Source organism: Tachysurus vachellii, chromosome 4, assembly GCF_030014155.1.
Source record: "Tachysurus vachellii isolate PV-2020 chromosome 4, HZAU_Pvac_v1, whole genome shotgun sequence".
NCBI classification, from domain to species: domain Eukaryota; kingdom Metazoa; phylum Chordata; class Actinopteri; order Siluriformes; family Bagridae; genus Tachysurus; species Tachysurus vachellii.
Window position 1 is genome coordinate 4,140,672 of NC_083463.1, and position 25,000 is coordinate 4,165,671.

General features: G+C 39.8%; 1 protein-coding gene across 2 annotated transcripts in view; it reads left to right on the top strand.

Moving 5' to 3' along the window:
- gad1b (glutamate decarboxylase 1b) overlaps positions 1 to 25,000 on the top strand; it is a 36,444-nt gene that overhangs the window by 9,380 nt on the left and 2,064 nt on the right. For both annotated transcript variants that reach the window (XM_060867445.1, XM_060867446.1), the window contains 14 exons: positions 3,716 to 3,865; positions 4,406 to 4,648; positions 8,301 to 8,391; positions 16,644 to 16,756; positions 17,236 to 17,351; positions 17,680 to 17,759; positions 17,874 to 17,928; positions 18,204 to 18,320; positions 19,342 to 19,406; positions 20,811 to 20,889; positions 22,239 to 22,388; positions 22,793 to 22,900; positions 23,548 to 23,637; positions 23,726 to 25,000. The exon at positions 23,726 to 25,000 is cut by the window's right edge and continues 2,064 nt beyond it. In XM_060867445.1, coding sequence (XP_060723428.1) covers positions 3,716 to 3,865; positions 4,406 to 4,648; positions 8,301 to 8,391; positions 16,644 to 16,756; positions 17,236 to 17,351; positions 17,680 to 17,759; positions 17,874 to 17,928; positions 18,204 to 18,320; positions 19,342 to 19,406; positions 20,811 to 20,889; positions 22,239 to 22,388; positions 22,793 to 22,900; positions 23,548 to 23,637; positions 23,726 to 23,899 — 1,631 coding nt within the window. In that variant the 3' untranslated portion in view covers positions 23,900 to 25,000. The remainder of the gene's footprint in view (positions 1 to 3,715; positions 3,866 to 4,405; positions 4,649 to 8,300; positions 8,392 to 16,643; positions 16,757 to 17,235; positions 17,352 to 17,679; positions 17,760 to 17,873; positions 17,929 to 18,203; positions 18,321 to 19,341; positions 19,407 to 20,810; positions 20,890 to 22,238; positions 22,389 to 22,792; positions 22,901 to 23,547; positions 23,638 to 23,725) is intronic.

Consider the following 25,000-nt stretch of genomic DNA (forward strand, 5'->3'; position numbering starts at 1 on the left):
CCCACCCAGAGCGCTGCGTGTCAGTGGGATGGAACTGAAAGGTCAGTGAGCGGTGATGTAGCCTGAAGGCTGAGTGATTGTGAGCACAGTGTCGTCCCTCTGTAACGCTCGTTCCTACGTGTCCTCCCAAGAGAAACATGATTATTTACAGAACTCTGTGTCCCAGAGCTTAGTTTATAGCTGAGATACTGTATAGATCAGTCTCAGAAGTGAACTTCCTGTTTAGCCCTGAGAAATACATTTAGGAGATTCAAGCCAACTCAGGTATAATTTATAATAAGGCAAATGGAACAATTAATGCAGAGAGAAAGACAGACAGACAAATGGACAGATGGACAGACAGAAAGAGGAAATCAGAGAATAGAGAGTGAGAAAAAAATAGACAGAGACAGGCAGACAGAAAGACAGGGGACATCAGAAGGTAGAGATGAAGCGAGAAATTGTCAGGCACAGAGAGAGAGGGAGAGAGAGAGAGAGAGAGGGAGAGGGAGAGAGAGAGACAGAGAGACAGAGACACAGAGAGAGAGAGAGAGAGAGAGAGAGAGAGAGAGAGAGAGAGAGAGAGAGAGAGAGAGAGACACAGAGAGAGAGAGAGAGAGAGAGAGAGAGAGAGAGAGACAGAGAGAGAGAGAGAGAGAGAGAGAGAGAGAGAGAGAGAGAGAGACAGAGAGAGAGAGAGAGAGAGAGAGAGAGAGAGAGAGAGAGAGACAGAGAGAGAGAGAGAGAGAGAGAGAGAGAGAGAGAGAGAGAGAGAGAGAGACACAGAGAGAGAGAGACATAGACACAGAGAGAGAGAGACACACACAGAGAGAGAGAGAGAGACAGAGACACAGAGAGACAGAGACACACAGAGAGAGAGAGAGAGAGAGAGAGAGAGAGAGAGAGAGAGAGAGAGAGAGAGAGAGTTTGTGTTATACATTAAAAAAGAAACTGTAAATGATCTAAATAATTTACAATACTTTGACTTGTGCTACTCAAAGATTTATGCAGCTTTCAAAATCACCAACACAAAGAAACACTAATTTCATTACAATGTCAGAGCTGTTTGGAGTGAAATGATGTGGTGGATTATTTTCCTGAACTCCAATCAGAACACTGGAATGAGTTTCTTTCCTAACACCTCCTGAGCCCCTGACAACCCTCATAGCCTCCTCACAGCCTGACATCCCCAAGCATCCCCCTAAATGCCCCTTATACTGTAACCCTCTAACAGCCCCACACACCCCACATCCCCAAACAGCCCCGAAAAGCCCCCCATAGCCCTCTAACAGCCCCACACACCCCACATCCCCAAACAGCCCCGAAAAGCCCCCCATAGCCCTCTAACAGCCCCACATACCCCACATCCCCAAACAGCCCCTAAAAGCCCCCCATAGCCCTCTAACAGCCCCACACACCTCTAAAGAGCCCTTCTAATAACCCTGCATAGCCCTCTAACAGCCCCAAACACCCTCACATCCTCAAACATCACCCTTAAAGCTCTCAAACCCTGTAAGAGCCCCAAACACCCCCACACCTCTAAACAGCCCAATAAAAGCCCTGCATAGCCCTATAACAGCCCCAAACATCCCCCTAAAAGCCTGTCATAGCCCTCTATGAGCTCTTAACAGTCCCAAACTCCCCACAGCCCCCTCACAGCCACCTAACAGCCCAAGTACCCCCACAGCCACCTAACAGCCCCAAATACCCCCACAGCCACATCGCAGCAATCTAACTGCCTCAAATACCACCACAGCCCTGTAACAGCCCTGTAGCAGCCCCTTCCTAGCACCCTAACAGTGCCAAAAACCTCTCTACAGCCCTTCCAAGCCTCTAACAGCCCCCTCACAGCCGTTACAGTGCCCCAACTGACAAAGGAGGAGTTAGCTGAAATTTCATGATTACCAAGTCTTTGGAGATTATATATTTTAGGGGTAATTTCTTTTTATGATATTTGAATTTCTAATTTCTAATTTGAATGTTAAACGTTTGTGAATTCAGCATGAAATAAACTACCAGGTTTTAGATGAAGCTGCAGTGTTGTTAGACCTGATGTGAGAAAAATCAGAAATCCAGCAGCACCAAATGAATCTGAATAAATTCAAACAGACTTTACTCTGATCTCAGGCTGAATATGAAAAGCTGATGCACTGCTTCTGGCTTTGTCTGTTTCTGTGAGATAACACACACACACGCACACACACACACACAAATGTCCCCTGGGAATCAGATGAACAAACCCTTCCCAGGTTTTGTGTTGCGAGTGATTTGAACAGTAACAATGCATGTGGGAAAAGTCGCTCTTTTTAACACAATGAACCTTTTCATCTGCTCTACAGTGATACTGAGAAACAATGACCTCACTCTCTGACGTCATCTCCCTGATTATATTATGAATTAATAAATAACTGAGTCAACACTGATCATATTAGACACAATAGCTTAGAAATAACACAGGTAAAAAAAAATCTATTAAATTAAACAAACAAATTAATGAATTCTTCTAAAGATCTTAGCAGTGAAATTGGAATTTGAAATTGCATCCATCAAAAATAATACAATTAAACAAAGAGACTTGTATAAATAACAACAAACAAACAAACAAACAAATTATTAATTAAATTAATAAATAACTCTAAAGAGTTTTGCAATGACAATGAACTGGAAATCGCAGTAGTCAATCAATCAATCAATCAATCAGTTAAACTGTTATGTAGTCATATCAATAACAATAGATTTGATAAAAGCTTGACTTGTTATGGACCACATTTACTATTTATTTCTCAATAAACCAATAAAAATGAAAGTTTTTATCTGCTGTATAATCATAAGCCATTTGGAAAGACAGCATTTTCCCATTAACAGCATTCAACCATTAACAGCTAACAATAATAATAACAACAACAACAACAACAACAACAACAATAATAATAATAATAATAATAATAATAATAATAATAATAATAATAATAATAATAATAACAAGAACAACAACAACAACAACAACAATAATAATAATAATATTAACAACAACAACAACAACAACAACAACAACACTAATAATAATAATAATAATAATAATAATAATAATAATAATAATAATAATAATAATAATTCCCATCAATTGATTCCACTAAACAAAACTAAAAAAAATTGGGGGACAATTCTGCTTTTTATTTTAGGCAAGTCTTTATTATATTCACCAATAAAGTCCTTTGTCTGTCCCAGTGACCAGATCAATGCAATTGGGAAATTTTTATTATGCCATTAATTCATGGCACATCTTTAGAAAATGTCGTGTTTATTTGCTTTCTTCTGTTTTATGAGCTTGTTATAAGGAATGACATCCAGATCCACGCTCTCTGTCTCAGGTGTAATAGCTTTCAACACATCTCAGACACGTTGGCTTCCTGCTCGTGCCTTTTTCTCTTCTTCACACCAGTTAGTGCAATAAAGCCTGTCTGATAGATCTGTGTCACGGGGAGCAGTGTGTATCAGATCTATAGCCCTATCAGATCTCTGTGCCTCTGGTTAAATGGCATGTTTTCTGTTCGGGTCAGGCAGCTCGAGCACTAGGGCGGAAATGTGCTGGGGGTGGAAACCAAGTGTAGAAATATATGTTAGTGACTCAAACACAAAGCCACATGTCAGGAGATTTAACACACACAAGGCAGTAGCAAAGATCTGGATATGTTTCTAAGTGGCTTCCGTTCCTCATCGTCTCGTAACGATGCAGGGTTTCTGCAGAAGAACAACAGCTTGGAGGAGAAAAGCAGGATGGTGGGATCTTTCAGAGAGAAAGAGCAGAGCCATAACAGGGAGAACCGAGAGAAGGAATCGCGATTCACTCACACCGAGACTGACTTCTCCAACCTGTTCGCTCGGGGTAAGACCTCAAACATCACGGCTCCTTATTTAGTCACTTAATCTATTTGTACTTGTTTAAACATCATGACAGTCAGGAATACATCAGGTGTAGGCTTAGTCTAGACTTACTCATTAAAGAATGAGGCCATTTAAATTATAGACAATATTATTGTGTATAGATTATTATGAAATTATTAAATATGCAACCAATTTTTCTTTATAGCACAATGAATGCTTAACTCTGATTGGTCAGAATCCAGTTAAACTTAGCAGCATTTATTTTTAGACCTGAGAAGTCAAAGGCAAAATTTCTGTCGAAATTTTCTGTCGAAGAAAGAACGAACTAAACAAACAAATGGATACATTTATTTAGGAAAGCATAAGAAAACAAGTATAGGTATAAACAAACATAGTAAACACAGTAAATAATAAGGTGTTAACACACAAATAAATATTAAGATAAATAAAATACACACACACACACACACACACACACACACCGGAACTTGGTATACACTTTGTACCATTTCATGAACTTCCTCTCTTCTTCTGTCTGCAGATTTACTTCCTGCTAAGAATGGTGAAGAGCCAACGATGCAGTTTCTCCTGGAGGTCATGGAGATCCTCACTAATTACGTTCGCAAAACTTTCGACAGATCCACCAAAGTTCTGGACTTCCACCATCCACACCAGCTCCTGGAGGGCATCGAGGGTTTCAACCTGGAGCTCTGTGACCAGCCCGAGTCGCTCGAGCAGATCCTTGTGGACTGCAGGGACACGCTCAAGTACGGGGTTCGCACAGGTATGATCCCAGATCACAAACTAGAGTCCTGTTCTGAGGGTCTGTGTGTCATTACTGTTTCATATTGTGTTCATATTGAGACTTTAGGTAAAAAAAAAAGCTGTTTGATGGACAATGTGCTGAACAAATGACATCTAATATGAAATGTTTTAGGGGAGACATGTGTGTCAGTTGAAGAGACAGGCGTGACAGATTGGGAGACTGGTCTAACAGTTGGGAGACAGTTGTGACAGTTGGAGAGACAGGTGTGAGGTGGGGAGACATGTTGGGAGACAAATGTGATTGGGGAGACAGGTGTGACAGTTGAAGAGACAGATGTTATAGGTGTGACAGGTCTGGAGACAGGTGTGATAATTTGGGAGACAGGTGTGACAGGTGGGGGGACAGGTGTAACAGGTGGGGAGACATGTGGGGAGACAGGTGTGACAGTTGGGAGACATGTGTGACAGTCGAAAAGACAGGTGAGACCATTGGGAAGACATGTGGGGAGACAAGAATGACAGGTGGAGAGACAGGTGTGACCACTAGGGAGACAGGTGTAACAGGTTAGGAGACAGGTTTGACAGGTGGGGAGACAGGTGTGACAGTTGGGGAGACATGTGTGACAGTTGGAGAGACAAGTGTGACAGGTGGGGAGACAGGTGTGACATTTGGGGAGACAGGTGTGACAGGTGGGGAGACAGGTGTGACAGGTGGGGAGACAGGTGTGACTGGGGAAGACATGTGGGGAGACAGGTGTGACAGTTGGGGAGACAGGTGTGACAGGTGGGGAGACAGGTGTGACAGTTGGAGAGACAGGTGTGACAGGTGGGGAGACAGGTGTGACAGGTGGGGAATCAGGTGTAACAGGTGAGGAGACAGGTGTGACATTTGGGGAGACAGGTGTGACAGGTGGGGAAACAGGTGTGACAGGTGGGGAATCAGGTGTAACAGGTGAGGAGACAGGTTTGACAGGTGGGGAGACAGGTGTGACAGTTGGGGAGACAGGTGTGACATTTGGGGAGACATGTGTGACAGTTGGAGAGACAAGTGTGACAGGTGGGGAGACAGGTGTGACATTTGGGGAGACAGGTGTGACAGGTGGGGAGACAGGTGTGACCACTAGGGAGACAGGTGTAACAGGTGGGGAGACAGGTGTGACTGGTGAGGAGACAGGTGTGACTGGGGAAGACATGTGGGGAGACAGGTGTGACAGGTGGGGAGACAGGTGTGACAGTTGGAGAGACAGGTATGACAGGTGGGGAGACAGGTGTGACCACTAGGGAGACAGGTGTAACAGGTGGGGAGACAGGTGTGACAGGTGGGGAGACAGGTGTGACCACTAGGGAGACAGGTGTAACAGGTGGGGAGACAGGTGTGACTGGTGGGGAGACAGGTGTGACTGGGGAAGACATGTGGGGAGACAGGTGTGACAGGTGGGGAGACAGGTGTGACAGTTGGAGAGACAGGTGTGACAGGTGGGGAGACAGGTGTGACATTTGGGGAGACAGGTGTGACAGGTGGGGAGACAGGTGTGACAGGTGGGGAATCAGGTGTGACAGGTGGGGAGACAGGTGTGACATTTGGGGAGACAGGTGTGACAGGTGGGGAGACAGGTGTGACAGGAAGGGAGACAGGTGTGACAGGTGGAGAGACAGGTGTGACAGGTGGAGAGACAGGTGTGACAGGAAGGGAGACAGGTGTGACAGGTGGAGAGACAGGTGTGACAGGAAGGGAGACAGGTGTGACAGGTGGAGAGACAGGTGTGACAGGAAGGGAGACAGGTGTGACAGGAAGGGAGACAGGTGTGACAGGTGGAGAGACAGGTGTGACAGGAAGGGAGACAGGTGTGACAGGTGGAGAGACAGGTGTCTGTGATAAACAGTCCAGTGACTGTGAAAGTGACAGTTGTAGAGTTTTGGGACGTGTCACTGGGGCAGCTATGAGGATGTGAGAGTTGACCTGACAGCATCATAACACAAAGAATCAGACTCATTTTTGGGTGTCAAATAAAAACCAGGTTGTTGTTGAAACTTGAAACTTGAAGTAAAATGGACAAAAAAGAATAATAAATATAATAATAAAGCGATGTTTGCAATGTATCAGTAATATCACTCACACTTATGATCTAGAAAATGTCTAGAAAAAGCTCAGGATTGTTTTAAATTCTGTCCAATTTATTGTTTACAAACACAGATTTTATTTAATTAATTTATTTATTTATTTATTTATTTATTTTTGCTATTTTCTGTAATTGAACAAAAAGAACAGTCCAAGGGGGAAATCAAACCTCATTAGTGTTATTACCTTCTAGCTTAAAGCAGGTCAGAATGATACTCTAATGAAAAGAAGCATTTCAAATAAACATTGGCAGTTAAGGTCCACAGAGTCTAAAGAGCCTTTAAATTCTCAGTGTGTGTGTGTGTGTGTGTGTGTGTGTGTGTGTGTATGTGTGTGTGTGTGTGTGTGTTAAACTGGACGTTGTGCCTAGATGTTAGATTGCAAATTGAAATCAAAGTCTGCATTTAGCCACATTAGCCTGGTATCTGTAGTGCAAAACTAAATAATAATAATAATAATAATAATAATAATAATAATAATAATAATAATAATAATAATAATATTAAAAGGTAAATGTCAAATGTAAAATGTAAAATTTGACAAATTGTATATAAAAACTAAATAAAAATAAAAGTGGAGAACCAAAGAAAGAAAGAAAGAAAGAAAGAAAGAAAGAAAGAAAGAAAGAAAGAAAGAAAGAAAGAAAGAAAATAAACTTAATAACTATATATAAATATAGGAGCTAACGATATAAAAGATTTTATTAATTGTGAGTAAGTATTACTGGATTTGTTAAGTAAAGGATGTATCATTTATTTAGATAAAGGGATGTAACGAATTTCTGAATGGACTTTTATTTTAATGGTAATTTAATGGTAATGGTAAGGGAGAGGGAGAGAGAGAGAGAGGGAGAGAGAGAGAGAGAGAGAGAGAGAGAGAGAGAGAGAGGGAGAGAGAGAGGGAGAGAGAGAGAGAGAGTTTGTTGGTGTGACTGTAGTAACAGCGAGGAATAAAAAGATAATAAAATAAAAAAGAAGTCAATACTGTCAATAGATGTTCATTTCCAGTGAGAGCTGGCGACATGAGTGACAGTGGCTAGATGTGGGCGTGGCCACGCCAGTGACGCAACAAAGTTGAGAAAAGTAAAGAAACTTTATGCAAGTATGGAGCGTTTGTTGACTTTACCATTGGGAGTAATGACAGTAGAGGTCACACGATCAGTAACGACGAGTCACTATATACTTTTAATTTATTATAGCATTTGATTTATTTACATTCACTGCTTGCCTTCATAACCAAATTCTATATTTTTGAGAAATGATGCATTTCTGACACATTTCTTCTCATCCTGTTCTCTATTCTGCTTTTTTTTTTTTACTGCACATTATTAGTGTTAAATAGTAAAGTAATTTAAGAGTAGAAGAAGTCTGTGGTGAATTTGGTCCATTAAGAGGAAAGGTGAGATGTTTGAATGTCTCCCAGTTAGGAACAAGAGATAATGTGAATACTCAGGAATGTAGATTGGACCCACATTTGCATTGATATTACAGAAACACTCAGCTCTATGTAATGTTCTGTTTTTAGTTCAGTTTATTTCTGTCTTTTTATTCAGGTCACCCGAGATTTTTCAATCAGCTCTCCACAGGTCTGGACATCATCGGCCTGGCTGGAGAATGGTTAACCTCTACTGCTAACACCAACATGTGAGTCAATTCTTTTTCCTTTCTTTTTTTTCCTGTCTTTTTGTTTCCTTTTCCCCTCTCTTTCTTTTCTCTCCTTTCCTTTCCTCTTCATTTCTCACATTTCATATTCCATTGTTTCCATTTCTTCCTTTTCCTTTCATTTTAATTACCTTTTTTTAATCCTTTAATTTCCCTCGTTTCTCTTCCGTTCATTTTCTATCCTCTCCTCTCCTTTCGTTTCGTTTCATTTTGTTTCCTTTCCTTTCCTTTCATTTATTTTTCTTTTCTTTTCTTTTCTTTTCTTTTCTTTTCTTTTCTTTCCTCTCCTCTCCTCTTCTTTCCTTTCCTTTTCTTTCCTCTCCTTTCCTTTCCTTTCCTTTCCTTTCTTTTTCTTTCCTTTCCTCTCCTCTCCTCTCCTCTCCTCCCCTAACATGTTCCCTTCTTTTCTCCCCTTTCATATTCTTGTTTCCTTTCCTTTCTTTTCCTTTCATTTTAATTTCCTTTTTTATTATTCCTTTCATTTTTCCCCTTTTCTTTTCCGTTCATTTTCTTTCCTCTCCTCTCCTCTCCTCTCCTCTCCTCTCCTCTCCTCTCCTCTCCTCTCTTTTTCTTTCCTTTCCTTTCCTTTCCTTTCCTTTCCTTTCCTTTCCTTTCCCCTCCTTTCCTTTTCTTTCATTTCCTTTCCTTTCCTTTTAATTTCCTTTCATATTTATTCCTTTCATTTCCCCCCATTTCCCTTCATTTCCTTTCATTCCATTTCCGGTCATTTCCCCCTTTTCCCTTACCTTTCCACTCCTTTCCTTTCTCTTCCTGTTATTTCACATCCTCCTATTTCCTTTCCTTATGTTTTCATTCCTTTTCATTCGTTTCCGTTTTCCCATCTTTTTGTGTCCTCCTCTTAAATTTTCTGTCCTCTTTTTCTTCCTGTTCTCACACACATTTCGTCTGATGTCAGGAGGTTATGTAAAGTGATTGTATTTTGCTCTGTGGCCAGAGGTGCTGGATTTGTTAGTGCTGTATCGAGTGATGGTCTGATAGCGCAGGCAGCGCTGCTACCCCCGAGGCACGTTAGATTGCATATCGATCTGGACATTTCAAAGAGCACAGTATAGTAACAATAATAATAATAATAATAATAATAATAATAATAATAATAATAATAATACAGAGAGTAGATTTCCATCTGCAGGGAGATGATGAAGAAGCAGCGTACAGAAAGAGAGACTCAATAGCTATGAAGAGTATTAAAGCCATGTTCTGAACAGTTTCTGATATTTCACGAGGTTCTGCATTTTCCATGGAAATCGAGGCATTTTGTACCTCGATTGAACACGAGATCAAAAATTTTGGTTTTTTTGGGTTTTTTTTTTACATATAATGGTGTTACTGTAGCTCAGAATGGACTCGCTCCAAATCTAGTTAACGGCCCATTGACTGAGTGTGAATGATGGCTGGTAGGAGACGAGTGCCAGCTGAGGCCATTCAGTCTGAGAGCCTGTGCCCCCTCCCACCCCGTATCCGCCCCTCCGGGCCCTGGAAACTCCATACAGTGTGTCCCTCAGAGTGGCTCTTCCACTCCCACAGGAACGAGCCGCTTCATTAGTGCTGTCCTTCTTTATATAAACGCATGGCTCCATTATAGAAGTCATTTATGATGAGGAAGGGCTTGTTAAACTGCCATTACAGGAACAATGGCTGGTGGCATGGTGTAAATTACTCTGCCTAATACACTTATACACGTGAGTCTTACACAAACACACACTTCACTGCAGTTCAGACAGATCAGATATACTCCGATTAAACAAAACATCTTTGGTGATTAGACTTTAAAGTTTAATAAGTATGGAAAACAATATCGTAAATACTTTCCCACACTTTCGCACATTCACTATATTTTCCCACAAGCTTATTTTTAATTAACGTTACACTATATACTGTATTATTCAAAATCCGGGGTGCGTTCAGGGTGGGCAAGGTTTATGGCTGCGGTGTGTAAATGGGAAGAATCAGAAGTCTACCTGCTGCTTTAAAAATGTCACAAAGCTCAAGAGTTGAAGAAAACCTTTCAAATCCATTGACGATTTGTATAAATTTGGGATTAATATCCAAAACTTCACATTGTCTTTGAACTCCCGTTGCGTCGGTCAACTTTTTTTGTGCTCAGGTCTTCATCAGTGAACATTTGAAGACTTCATCAGGAAGAAATTAGTGTTAAGTCAATAAATAACTCAGAAATTACTCTGAACCGTTAGCTCTTGGTTACACAGTTCCACTCGTCTATAAACTGTTGTAGAAAGGACATTATTTACATTCACATTATTTCCTGTCCAGTGTCACCCAAATGAGGATGAGGTTCACTTCTGAGTCTGGTTCCTCTCAAGGTTTCTTCCTCATATCATCTCAGGGACTTTTTCCTCACCACCGTCACCTCAGACTTTTTAAATCAATTTTAGAGATATACAATAACTGAATTTTAAACTTTACAATTTTTATTCTGTTTCTATCCTTCTGTTTAGCAGCTTTGAGACCATGTCCATTGTTAAAAGCATTATACAAATAAATTCAATTTTACTGAATCGTCATTAAAGTTAGAGTTAAAGAGAAGAAATAAAATAGTTTTATTAGGCTTTATTTAGCCTTTTTTATTAGTAAAATGCTCAAGAGTAAATATTAATATCATTGAGCATAACGTTTATCTATTTAAAGGTAATCATTAAATAAGTATATTAGAGAAATTATTATTATCACATACACATTACAGCACAGTGAAATTCTTTCTTCACATATACCAACTTGGGAGGTTGGGGTCAGAGCACAGGGTCAGTCATGATACAGCACCTCTTGAGCAGAGAGGGTTAAGGGCCTTGTTCAAGGGCCCAACAGGGGCAGCTTGGCAGTGCAGGGGCTCGAACCCAGATCAACCGATCAACACCCCAGAGCCTTAATCATTTGACCCACCACTGCTTCTATGACCCACTGACTCATAGGTTCAGTCATCACACAGGGTGTTGTATGTTGCTTACATTTCTGCTTTTTCCTTTACAAGTGGAAAAAAAAATCTATTGAGTTTTTTTTGTCTAGATTTGTCTAGAAAGCAGCCATGTACATAACGATATACTGTGAAGATTAGGAGAGGGAAACACTGGATAGAAAGGAAAACAAAGGAATATGCGTTCAGGCAGATTTAAGGTAATAATGTTACATAAACTTGACATAAAAATGTCTCAGCAAAACGTGATGTGGAGCGAGTAATAGCCATGTAACCCAGTTACAGTGTGAAATCTTACGTGGACTTTGGTGATGATGGGACTACAGTATAACTATGTTCGCATGGAAGAATAGTGAAGTTACTAAACACCAGTGTTGGGGGTTTGATTCTCAGTTCCATCCCAGTGTAAATGTTTAAATTAAATCAATTCCATAAACCTTTTTCATTTAAATAGGAGATGATAAAAAGGTGCATTGCAGAGATGTATTGTGTCACTTAGTGAGCTTTTTATACAAAGACCTCATCTTGGACATTTTAGTTTTTTTTGTATGTCTAATTTCAGGAGAGTTTGGAGATATTGTTCTTTTCTACTCACTTCTTTCATTGAAAAGATTAATCTCTTGACTCCAAACATCAAGTTAATACACACTCACTGAGTGTTTATTATTCAAGGTTGTGCCTCTAAACCACATATAATGCCAAACGGTAGCTAAACAAATGTCACTATGATGGTGTCTCTGTGCATCTGATAGAAACAAACTCGCCTGATAACTTTAATTAGCTATCTATCATACAGCATGGAAAATAAATCTAACCCTTATGGTTGATAGTGGTGTGTGTATTTTGTGTATTTTGTTGTTATCTGTTATCAGTGGAACTCAATAACTTCACAACAATACAATACAACAAATGCTACACCAAGAAGAAATTATTAGCAAAGAAATCCATGTTTACCCCCAAAAAAGAAAGTAAAACATTTTCTTTTATAGTTTAATATGAGCCACTTTCACTCTCGCTGTGCTGTTTGCTTTGTTTCCAACGTCACACTTCACTTCTACTAGTCACCAGGGACTCAGACTGCTTGACGTAGATTAACTGGAGTATGATGTATGCACACTAATTCCCCCCGGGACACGTAGAGTGTGTATAAGTGTTACAGGATTGTCAGGGTGACTCACAGCAGATCAGGAACATCCGATTATAGATTCTTCTCAGTCCATGGATTCAGCAATCATGTCTTTTTGCTCTGAACATTTGAAGTCAGTTTAAATAAATGGGCTCAAATCAACTTATGGGACATTTTCAATCAGTATAAACAAATGAAGGATTTTATAGCTACTCGTTTTAAAGTTTGATCTAAAATGAGTCAGGACTCTGTTGGCTTTCAGTGTGTTGATTTTCGGTGTGTGCTTTTGCCTTTGTTGGATAACCTTACACAGAATTTTAGTGGTTGAAGATAAACAGCTGTAAATATTTGCACTTCAGGCATCTCAGAACACAACTTGAGCTGGTACAACATTAAACAGCACTAGATAATAATGAGCATTTGATAAAAACAGGTAACAATAGACAAGGACTCGGGTCCAGGTATAAATAAGGAGGGTAATTAGTGAGATATAAGGTACAGGTGTGCAGAGGCAGGAATGGAATAAGGATCAGATATAAATAACCCCTGCCAAAACGCCCCCTGGTGCCCCCGCCCCATCATGACAGTTGTGTGAAAAAACGGTTTATTTATATATCTCTATGAAAATATCACCCCAGTATTCTAGGGAAAAAAATCAAATACTTCTGTGACATTACATATTCTTAAAGTCCTGAGTGTCTACTTTTATATGAGCTTTATATTAACACCACCATGGAGTGAGACATGACAAAGACGTTCAATCAACAACATGAACACAACAATAACAGGAAGAAAGTCCATTTAATGGTCTCTGGGAAATAGCATTAAACTAAAGAAGCAAACATATGACACAGACACTGACACTGATAGGGATTTTATGCCCAGTTCATTTTTGTCCCTTTTTTTTGTTGAGAAAATCACAGTCCGCCTTCATGTTTGTCTGCTCTGTTGAATTAAAAGGGATTAATCTAAAACATAATTCTATCTTAGGTTTAATGTTTCACGATAGTTTATTGTCCTGTGTATAACCCAAGCTTTAAGCATCTATATACAATAAAATTCCTGATAAAAATGTTAAAGTAGCTCGTAAACATTGAACGCAAACAAAAGACTGTTAAAAGTGCAAAAATTGTTAATGTGCTCTAAAAAGTGAAATAATAGTCGACTTTAAACGGATGCGGTCATAAAGTGTCACAGTGGGAGATAAAATACACATACAGTATTTTTAATTATTAATGGATTCAAGGAAAGGATGAAAAATCAGGTCCATTAAAAATGAAGGTAAATTTGTTTTGCTATAAAAACTGAACTGAGAAAAAAATCTGGCACTACTGTCTATCTTCTCTTTCTCTCTGCCTCAGTCTGAGCGTGTGCGTGTGTGTGTGTGTGTGTGTTGTTTTTGCTCTGGGGGGAATGTCGCACCCCGCTGGGCAGAACTGGATCTTTTGGAATGATGCTACATGTTCTCGGCTTCATTACATCTAATTCTTCGCTGCAGCATTTAAGCATCATTTGCTACCTCAGTTATTTGTTCTTTAAGCCAGTCCTCTTCATGCTTACACACACACACACACACACACACACACACACACACACACACACACACACACACAGGCATTGTGTGGTGAAAGCAGGGTGCTCCTTTTGTCTTGAGGCTCTGTCAGTATGTGAATGTGGTGAAAGTGTGTGTTCTGCCATCATCATCATCACTCACTGTGATTAATTAGAAATAATCAAAGCTGACACGTATCGACTGGCAGCTAATGTACCAAAACACACACACACACACACACACACACACACACGCACGCTTAGAGACAATGCACACGCACTTTCACACATTAATTCATAATAATAAGAATAATAATAGAAGAAATACCTAGAAGAAATATGTTTATCTAAAATCCATTTACTGCGAATCTATTTTATATTATAAATTATCTTTTTTATGTGATTTATTATATATATATATATATATATATATATATATATATATATATATATATATATATATATATATATATAAATATATAACAAACATTAAAAATAAATTTATGAATTAAAGATTGTTTTTAAATAATTTAATACATGAGATAATCAAAGAATCATCAACTTTCATAATAATTAACGTAAATATTTGAAACTATTTGAATAACAAAAAATATATAAAGCATAATACATTTTTTTAAATGTTCTTAGAGACACATATTATTTAAAAAATATATTTCTTGGTGGTGTTAATATGATGTTTATTAGATGTTTACAGCGCAGCGCTGTTGGATTCTTAATTCTGATTGGTCAGAAGATGTCGATTAAATTTCTCGACCAGCAGCTCAGACAGTTGTCAGCTCAGAATCTCAGAACCGTTTCTATAGTAACAGATTATGCTCAGATTTATACGGTGAGCTCCACTCGTGTGTTGACGAGAGGTTGCAAATGTACGATATTGCTTTTTAGTAAATAAAAATCTTTTTATTAAATGAAATTAAACACTTCAGGACTTCAGTGTTAATGAAAAATGAAAACAAGACGAGCAAGTTTATCTGCTTAACTCTAAAATTTGTAAATCTTTGTTTACATCTGGAATTTTATGTATGTATCACTCTGAGAGTAAAGATAGTACTCTGGAATATAAGGAAAAAATGTGTAAATTTGTGAAACAATAAATGAAATTTTATTTTAATAAAATGTACAATTTTAGAAATGTTTTTTAGTTACAGTATTGGAATTTTTGGAAGTTTTTATTTGTTAGTTTGTTTGTTGATTTTGGGTTTATTATCAGACCATATCAGACTATCTATCTATCTATCTATCTATCTATCTATCTATCTATCTATCTATCTATCTATCTATCTATCTATCTAAGATCATTGTAACTTCATCATGATTCCCCTTGTTTATAATCCTAATAAATAATACAGATAGCAAAACTCTATTTAATAAAAATCCCACTTCCCACTGTGTGTGTTTGTGTGTGTGTGTGTTTGTGTGTGTGTGTGTGTGTGTGTGTGTGTGTGTGTGTGTGTGTGTGTGTGTGTGTGTGTGTGTGTGTGTGTGTGTGTTTACATGTTAATCTGTAAAAGAGATGTGAACACTCAGGTCTCAGACCTGTCTGTTAGGGTTCCCACAGAGAGACAAGCTGAATTTAGGTTTAACCTTCTTTCACTAAGTCTGAGGAAAACATGATTTAGAGGATGTGATTGCAGAAGGACGTTATTTAAGGTAATTGGACATATAATCGGACCTTACGGAATAGTGATGTGCTTTTATGGAATGTTGAGATTGTACCTTGAGGAGCTGAGGAGCTGCGTAGGATCGTTTAGTTACAGTGCAAAGACAGATTGTCTCCAAAAACCCTCACACTGAACTGCTGTTGATCATTCAGTAGATAGAGAGAGCTATTAAATGTGCTACATGGGAACTTCATCTATTTTCCTCCTCAGACCTCTGGTGATTCTGCCACGCTCTCAGATGTCCTCTTTTGTCCTTTTGTGCTTGGAACACTCTCTCTCTCTCTCTCTCTCTCTCTCTCTCTCTCTCTCTCTCTCAGTGACATAGAAACGTGCCGTTCGTCTCTTTGAATGAGACGGACCGAGGCCCTTATCTCAGCCGAACAGCCGTGCCCTGCCTGTTTCCTGTCGCTCCAAACTCCTCCATTGAGACTGACAGATAATCATCACCCTATCAGACCCCTTCATTAAAGACCCCATCCCCCTGCCCCGATCCAAACGAGCACTTATCAATCCCATCACAGCCCTCTTTTAATTAGCGGCATTCACAGACGAATATTTGATCTGGGATGGGATTCCACATTACGGCAGGCTTTTATAAGGGTTTTGAAATTAGCCCCGAAACACAATCTAGCGCAGGTATCGATGATATCGCTGGAGGTCTGTTATTAGGTTTGTCGATGAAACACATTAGAAGGGTCTGTGCATTGGTTTTTGGGGAAATGAAGCAGAATCAATGTGACAGAGGAAGGAGGAGGAGGAGGAGGAGGAGGAGGAGGCAGATTTTCACTGCAGCTCAGTCAATTTGTAGAAGTCAGTCAAAGAAGCACGGATGCGTGACAAGACGGATTTTTCTTCTGTCAATCAAAATTTCCTCGCTTTATTCTACCCTAATTCACTCTCTGCTTCTTGCGTTGGCTTTTTTTAGGTTCACCTACGAGATTGCGCCTGTGTTTGTGCTGATGGAGCAGCTGACGCTGAAGAAGATGAGGGAGATTATCGGCTGGCCGAACGGAGAAGGAGACGGACTTTTCTCACCAGGTAACTTCACCTTCTCTGAATGTGGTTTCTGGAATGAAAATGTTGCAGCAAATAATCACAGCTTCTTGTTCTTCCTCCCAAGAGACACTATTAAAGCAGATTAAAGACAAAGTTTAACCCAAACCTGAGCATCTATCAGCCAAGACGTTTGATTTATTCATTTGTTTTGCATTGAAATGAAATCTAATGCTGCTAGCAAACAACAAATGTTATCGCTTCACACAATCACATTCAGAACGTGTTTCTTTCCTCTTCAAATGATTAAACCGAGGGTATTAATATGAACCTGTGATTTGGAGCTGCACTGCTGTCTAAGGTGATGTTGTAATCAATCAACACTTTCTGACCAATCAGCAGAGCTGGCTAAAAAATAATAAAGTTTGTAATAGACCTTTTACTTGATTCTGATTGGTCAGTGAGGTCAGACGTCACTCACAATCACTCACAGAGTTTCAGATGATTTTGATTTCTACACACAGGTGGTGCCATATCGAACATGTACAGTGTGATGATCGCCCGATATAAGTATTTCCCCGAGGTCAAAACCAAAGGCATGTCGGCTGCACCGCGTCTCATTCTCTTTACATCAGAACACGTGAGGAATCAACTGTCTCAGTCTTTATATCTCATCCAGATATGCTGCCTGTGGACTGTAGACTTACTGTGTGTGTGTGTGTGTGTGTGTGTGTGTGTGTGTGTGTGTGTGTATGTATGTGTGTTTGGCTGTCTGTTTGGGTGTGTGTGTGTGTGTGTGTGTGTGTGTGTGTGTGTTTGTTCATGCATGTGTGTGTATGTATGTGTGTTTGGCTGACTGTTTGTGTGTGTTTGTGTGTATGTATGTATGTATGTGTGTGTGTGTGTGTGTGTGTGTGTGTGTGTGTGTGTGTGTGTGTGTGTGTGTGTGTGTGTATGTGTGTTTGTAGAGTCACTATTCGATTGCCAAAGCTGGAGCTGCTCTGGGTTTCGGTAAAGAAAACGTCATCCTGCTCAGCACCGACGAAAGGTCACAAACTTCACACATCACTGTGTCTAAAACACAAAACACAATCTCGCTTCTTTAGTAAATCCTGACTGTAATTAAATTCCTTTCTCTGTCCTTTCTCTGGATGTGTTTCAGGGGTCGAGTCATACCTGCAGACCTGGAGGCTAAAATCATCAACGCCAAACAGAAGGTGAGAGCAAAAGTCCAGAGTTTCAGAGAAATGTGATGTTGAAGCAGATCAGTGAGAGTGTGTAAGCTTCACCTCTGCTCTAATGGAGCTCAGTGGATCAATACAGCGTCATGACGATCCTGTCTTCATCTGACAGGACTGCAGTTCACTAGTCTTGCTTTGTTTGCTTCATTTCCCAGATGCCATTCCAACTCAATAAATGGAGACTTAACTGAACAGCACCTGTCTTTAATGTAAATTTTATGTGTGTGTGTGTGTTTGTGTCTGTGATATAGGGTTATGTTCCACTCTTTGTGAACGCAACAGCCGGTACTACAGTGTACGGAGCGTTCGACCCCATCAACGACATCGCAGACATCTGTGAGAAATACAACATTTGGCTTCATGTAGATGTAAGCGTTCTTTACACATCCTTAACTTCCCAGATATTGTCCACTTCATTAGGAACACCTGTACACCTGCACATTCATGCAGTCATCTAATCAGCCGATCATATGGCGGCAGCAGCAGCAGGAAAGTCATGGCCTAATGGTTAGAGAGTTTGACTCCTAACCCTAAGGTTGTGGGTTCGAGTCTCGGGCCGGCAATACCATGACTGAGGTGCCCTTGAGCAAGGCAACGAACCCCCCAACTGCTCCCCGGGCGCCGCAGCATAAATGGCTGCCCACTGCTCTGGGTGTGTGTTCACGGTGTGTGTGTGTTCACTGCTGTGTGTGCACTTTGGATGGGTTAAATGCATTCAAAGCTAACAGAATTAGCATGATCTATCATAAACAAGGTGTTTCAGCTGTCGATCTTCTGCTCACTGAATGTTTCTGAAACTCAAACCATCACACCTGCACCAACATCCACACCGCGGTTAAAGTCACAGAGATCAGACATTTTCCTTATTCTGATTTTTTATGTGAACATGAAGCTCTTGTCTTGAATCCGGATGATTATTATATTATGCATTGCATTGTGGGGTTTAAAAAAATATTAAAATAATAATAAACAGTACAATATTAAATATATAAAAGCTGCCTTATTATTTTCCTTTTTTTCTCACTCAAATGTCGCTCTTCATCTCTCACCCCCTTGTTGCTGTAATGAATTATAGATCTTTTAGATCACGAGTCAATGGAAAATCACTGATCGCTGTGTGTTCGATATTCAGAGAGGATGAAGAAGCATTATGAATAATTTAATTGATCTCAGATCTCAGTACTTGATCTCTTGAGTGTTGAAGAGTAGAAGATGATGAAGTGAGACAGGAACAGATTAAACTTATTGTGTTACTAATCTAATTAATGATTAATAATCACTAGTTGTTTTTTTTTTTACACTGTATGTGTTTTTTTATATGGAAGGCCAAGATATATGTGTGTGTGTGTGTGTGTGTGTGTGTGTGTGTGTGTGTGTGTGTGATTTTAGGGAGCGTGGGGTGGCAGTCTGCTGATGTCAAGGAAGCATCGTCATAAGCTCAATGGCGTAGAGAGGTAAAACACACCGCTGTGAATGAACGCATGACGTGTATGAGATTGTACACATGTGGAAGGACAATGAATGTGGAAATAAGATACTGGGAATATAAACATTTTCCAAAGATGTGTTAAATTTGAAAGAAAAGATTTTTTTTTTTTTTTTGTGTGATTAAAGCAATTGAATTGCACGTAACCACATCAACCACTGACTGATCTTCACTGAGTTTGTCCATATTGAGAAATCGAATTTGTTTGCATAGATCAACATTAATAACAACACAAACATTAATAACATCTCAAACAAAATGAAGTGGAGAAGCTATGAAGCATGATTTAGGCTTCATAATCAGCTCTTATCTATTTCATTTTTTAGCCTAACCCTGTAACTTATATATCGTCGCTGTCGGGCGGAAACCTCGTATGTACAAATTTGGTCAATTTCATATTTTTTCACATATCGATGCTATTGGTCAGTCCCCACGTGGGTCTGTTATTTTTACAAGTTATTAACCAATCTAAAGTCTTGAAAATAGCTTGAGCGCAAATCTCATAACTCCATTGGACACTTCAACTGTCCACCTCTTCCTCACTCCGTGGGAGAGCTTCACGTCATATTTCTCCTCAAGAAGAGTCGCAACGAATCAACACGTCTTCTGAGGTAAATGTCTTCAAAACACTGGGCTCAAAGAAAAAAAAATCTTGACCCCCGCTAGTTCTGGTGCTCGTCTGAGGACAGGAATTTAGCGCAAGACAATCCACTGCAATCGGACTAAACCCTGTGCGCTGCAGATAAGGTACGGCGTTTTTTTAATTTCCTGAAAAATAACGGTTTTGGAGATACGAGGATTCCGCCCCGACAGCGACGATTTGTTTCATTGTTTTCAATGTGTGTTTCCAGGGTTGCCAGGTTTCAACTACACCTACATCAGCTACAACTACACAAAAGACTTCAAACTATTCCAAAAAACTGAACAAAAGAGATTTGAATGTAGAATTTGTTTGTGCATTTGTACTAGATTTAATTCCGATTATTTGCTATTAATTATTTGCTATTCTGAAGTAGCAAAACCTGGCAACATTTCTGTTCATAGCGTGAGAATGATCCTGGCTCCACTGGGCCTCTATTAGTGCTTGTTGCTCATTAAATGAACTATAAATGAATTATGATTCACATTTCAGTTGTTATTAGTCAGTATCACATGATTGAGACATTGTTGTGATTTATTTGTGAACAAACACATGATTGGTGTGTAAATGTAATCCTCACACCTATGAAACCATGAAACCCATTAGTTTATCTCCAGCGTCAGTCACGTGACCTTTAACAGGTTCATGATCTCGTGTAAGTGTGACGTCTCAACGACTCGGTCGTAAACGATACAGATTTATAGAAGTCGTATATTTTTGTGTCTCTTTCAGAGCAAACTCAGTCACATGGAACCCACACAAGATGATGGGAGTGCCACTGCAGTGCTCAGCCATCCTGGTCAGAGAGAAGGTAACCATGACAACACAAGAGCAAACTTTGAGATGTTTAAAAGCAGCTGTGAGTGTTTAGACCTGCTGTCCTGATATATAGAGGATTGTATAATACTGCTGTACAGGATTGTACGATAAGTTACAGATACACACATAGATACACACACATCACATACACACACACATCACATACACACACACATCACATACACACATACACACATCACATACACACACAACACACACACATACACACATCACATACACATACAACACACACACATACACACATCACATACACACACAACACACACACATACACACATCACATACACACACAACACACACACATAAACACACATCATATACACACACATCACATACACACACAACACACACACACATCACATACACACACATACACACATACAGTACATACACAACACATACACATACACACACATACACACACAACCCACACACATACACACACATGCATACGCACAGCACATACACACACACGCATACACATACAGGCATACACACACAACACAACACATACACACACATAGACACAAACACACACATACACACATCACATACACACACATACTGTACACACACAACACATACACACATAGACACAACACATACACACGCACACTTACACAAAACACACACATACACTCAACACATACTGTACACACACACACGCACAAAACACATACAAACACATACATTTCATATGTGACAGGACGTTTGTTTCTCTGATCATTTTTCAGAAATCACTTTGTATGGAATTCAGACAAAAATACAAAAGCACATTAATAACAGAAAAAATGGTAAAAAAAAAAACAAAAAAAAACAGTAAATACTCAGTCGGTCCATCCGTCCAGGATTGCGATCAAAGACATTAACCCCAAATCATGCAAAATGGTGTGACATCACTTTGGGTCGTGTGACATCACAACACAAATTCAACTGAAGCTCTTTTCCATTCACGTGTGTGGAACATGAGCACAGCTCACACAGAACATCAGGACATGTGTGAGATTGTGATTCAAGTAGTTTGCTTGGAAAAAAATGCATTATTAACACTCTGACGCTGATTATTTTAGTATATTTTATATTTTATTCCCCTTATATGATAGCAGTTTGTACCAAAGTGCAATATTGTGTTTTTTTATCCTGTCATGTTTACTGAGTCATTTCCAAACCAGACTTTTGTGTTTCAAATGAAAATATTCACACTTCCATTTAAAATATTTGATATAAAATTGATATAAAAACACATCCAGGTTTCAACCATCATCCAAATGAGGTGTTAATTTGCTTAAACAGCAGCCATGTGTCTCTGGTGTGTTTCAGGGAATTCTGCAGGGCTGTAACTCCATGTGTGCTGGTTACTTGTTCCAGCCTGATAAACAGTACGATGTGACGTATGATACGGGAGATAAAGCCATTCAGTGTGGCAGACACGTGGACATCTTCAAATTCTGGCTCATGTGGAAGGCCAAGGTGGGTTACATCACTGTGCTGCTTTATTCATTCGTGTCGTATCTGATGCTAGTAACTGACACCAAGCAGAGCACTGAGTACTGAGTTCTGTATGACTGTCAGTGCTGGGGTGAGTAAAATTACTGCCCTGATGGAGTTCTGCTGCTTCTGTAACTTACAGGATTGAGGCGTAGAATGTGTGTGTGTGTGTGTGTGTGTGTGTGTGTGTATATGTGTGTGAGTGTGAGTGTGTGTGTGTGTGTATGTGTATATGTGTGTGAGTGTGAGTGTGTGTGTGTGTGTGTGTATGCGTATATGTGTGTGAGTGTGAGTGAGAGAGCGAGAGAGAGAGAGAGAGAGAGAGAGAGAGAGAGAGAGAGAGAGAGAGAGAGAGAGAGAATACATGTAGATGGTTCTCTGTACAGGGCACAGTGGGGTTTGAGCAGCATGTGGACCGCTGTCTGGAGGTCTCTGAGTATCTCTACAACAAAATCAAGAATCGTGAGGGTTACCAGATGGTCTTCCAAGGAGAGGTAACACACACACACACACACACACACACACACACACACACACACACACACGCATGCATGCACTATAAATTTTTCTCTTTTATTTTTTGCTGACTCTTTACGTATGCACTTTTAACATTCTTTCTTTCTTTCTTTCTTTCTTTCTTTCTTTCCACTTTTCACACTTTTCCTCCTTCTATTCCCACTCTGTCTATCCTACTCTTTCTTTCTCTTTCTCGCCTTTCTGTCTTTATTTCTCATTCATCCCTCACTCTATCACTTTTTATCTCTCTCTTCTCTCTCTTTTTATCTCTCACACATACGTTCTTCTTTTTTTTATCCATTTTTGGACTCTTTTGGACATTTTTTCCTCCTCACGTTATTTTTCTTCCTTTCTCGTTTCTGCTTCCTTTCCATTTTGTTACTTCTTTCACCCCCCCACCCCTCCACCCCCACCTTTCCTCACTCTACCATATCTTTCTCTGATGTATTTTCCCCTCTTTTCCTCCATTTCATTGTTTTTTTCCATCTTATTTCTCCCACTCTACCTCGCTTACTTTTTCACACGCCTTCTCTCATTCTGTCGTTCCACTTTCTACTTCTTTACACCCTTCTTTCTTCATTTTTCTTATTTTTTTTTCTATTCTATTTTTCCTCGCTCTGTCCAGCCCCAGCACACTAACGTGTGTTTCTGGTACATTCCACCGAGTATGAGGAACATGCTGGATGGAGAGGAAAGAAGGGAACGACTGCACAAGGTTATACTCACACACTTACTGTCACACACTGTACAGCCACACATTAGCCATGCTAACATTTTATCTGTGTGTCTTCTTCCCCTCCAAGGTGGCGCCGAAGATCAAAGCGATGATGATGGAGTGCGGCACCACCATGGTGGGCTACCAGCCACAGGGAGATAAAGTCAACTTCTTCCGCATGGTCATCTCCAATCACGCTGCCACCAAGTCAGACATCGATTTCCTCATCGAGGAGATCGAGAGACTCGGGCAAGACCTGTGAGCGCCTTTCTTCTGGAAGGACGCTGGTACTGCAGCTCTGTTTAACATCCGACGAGTGTAATCCTGTGCTGTGTCCCTGTTTAAATGTAGTTTTAAAGTGCACTATATCTATATGTGTCTAGTATCAGTGAGAAATTAAGGCCGCGTCTGCACTAACACACGTAAATCTGAAAACACCATTTAACAGCATTTTATTTTCTGACATAAAACATGCTGCTTTGCCACTCAGCCAATATACAAACCAGCCAAACATGCAAATAACTAATATGGGGGAAACAGAGGGTGATGTTGCCACTGCAGGCAACCTCCAGGGTTCAATCATGTGTTCTGTTCTCATGGGTTTCCTCATGGATCTACAGTTACCTTCCAGCTGGTAGGCAGGTCGGTGACACCAAAAACTACCCAAGTGTTGGCTGGTTTTCCTGAGATAGCGCTCACTGTAGGTGAATGACCACAGAAAATCCAGTAAGTTCCATCATCATGAGGTTATTGAGATCACATGACAATCAAATGCCTGATCAAGCCAAAAAAGAGCATTTTCAGATTCACTCATCTTGGTAAATCCTGCTTTTCCATGTCAGCAATGCATGAATAATCTGACTCTGGGATAACAGGAAGTCTCTCGCAAATTCTCTTAGTTACTCAACTCTGGGTGCTCAGAAAGCTCCTAAACGTCGTCCTAAAAGTGTTTTGAAACCTCACATAAAGTAAACATAAATGCAATAAGTTCCATCTTCATAGATTTGGTGGAGATCATGTGACAAATCCTGAGTTTTCAAAAGCCTCATCAAGCCCATCAATATTTTCAGATTCATCCATTTTGATGAATCAGGCGTTTCTCAGTCATGTGTATAATTTTCTATTCTTATAAAATCCCTAAAATTCTGGGATTATTAGTCTGGGTCTTCTGAAAGCTCCTCCAACTGGTCAATGCAAGAATGAGTCAAAACTCATGAAATTTTAAGAACAGGAATGTTTACTTATTTTTTTGAATTCTCCTTCATTCTTAGTTGAGTTGAAAGTCTCGTTTGTTTAGAACAGTCGTGTGTCGCATCTGGCCATGCTTCCTTTCCAGTTTTTCAGCTTTCTGAAAGTCCATAAC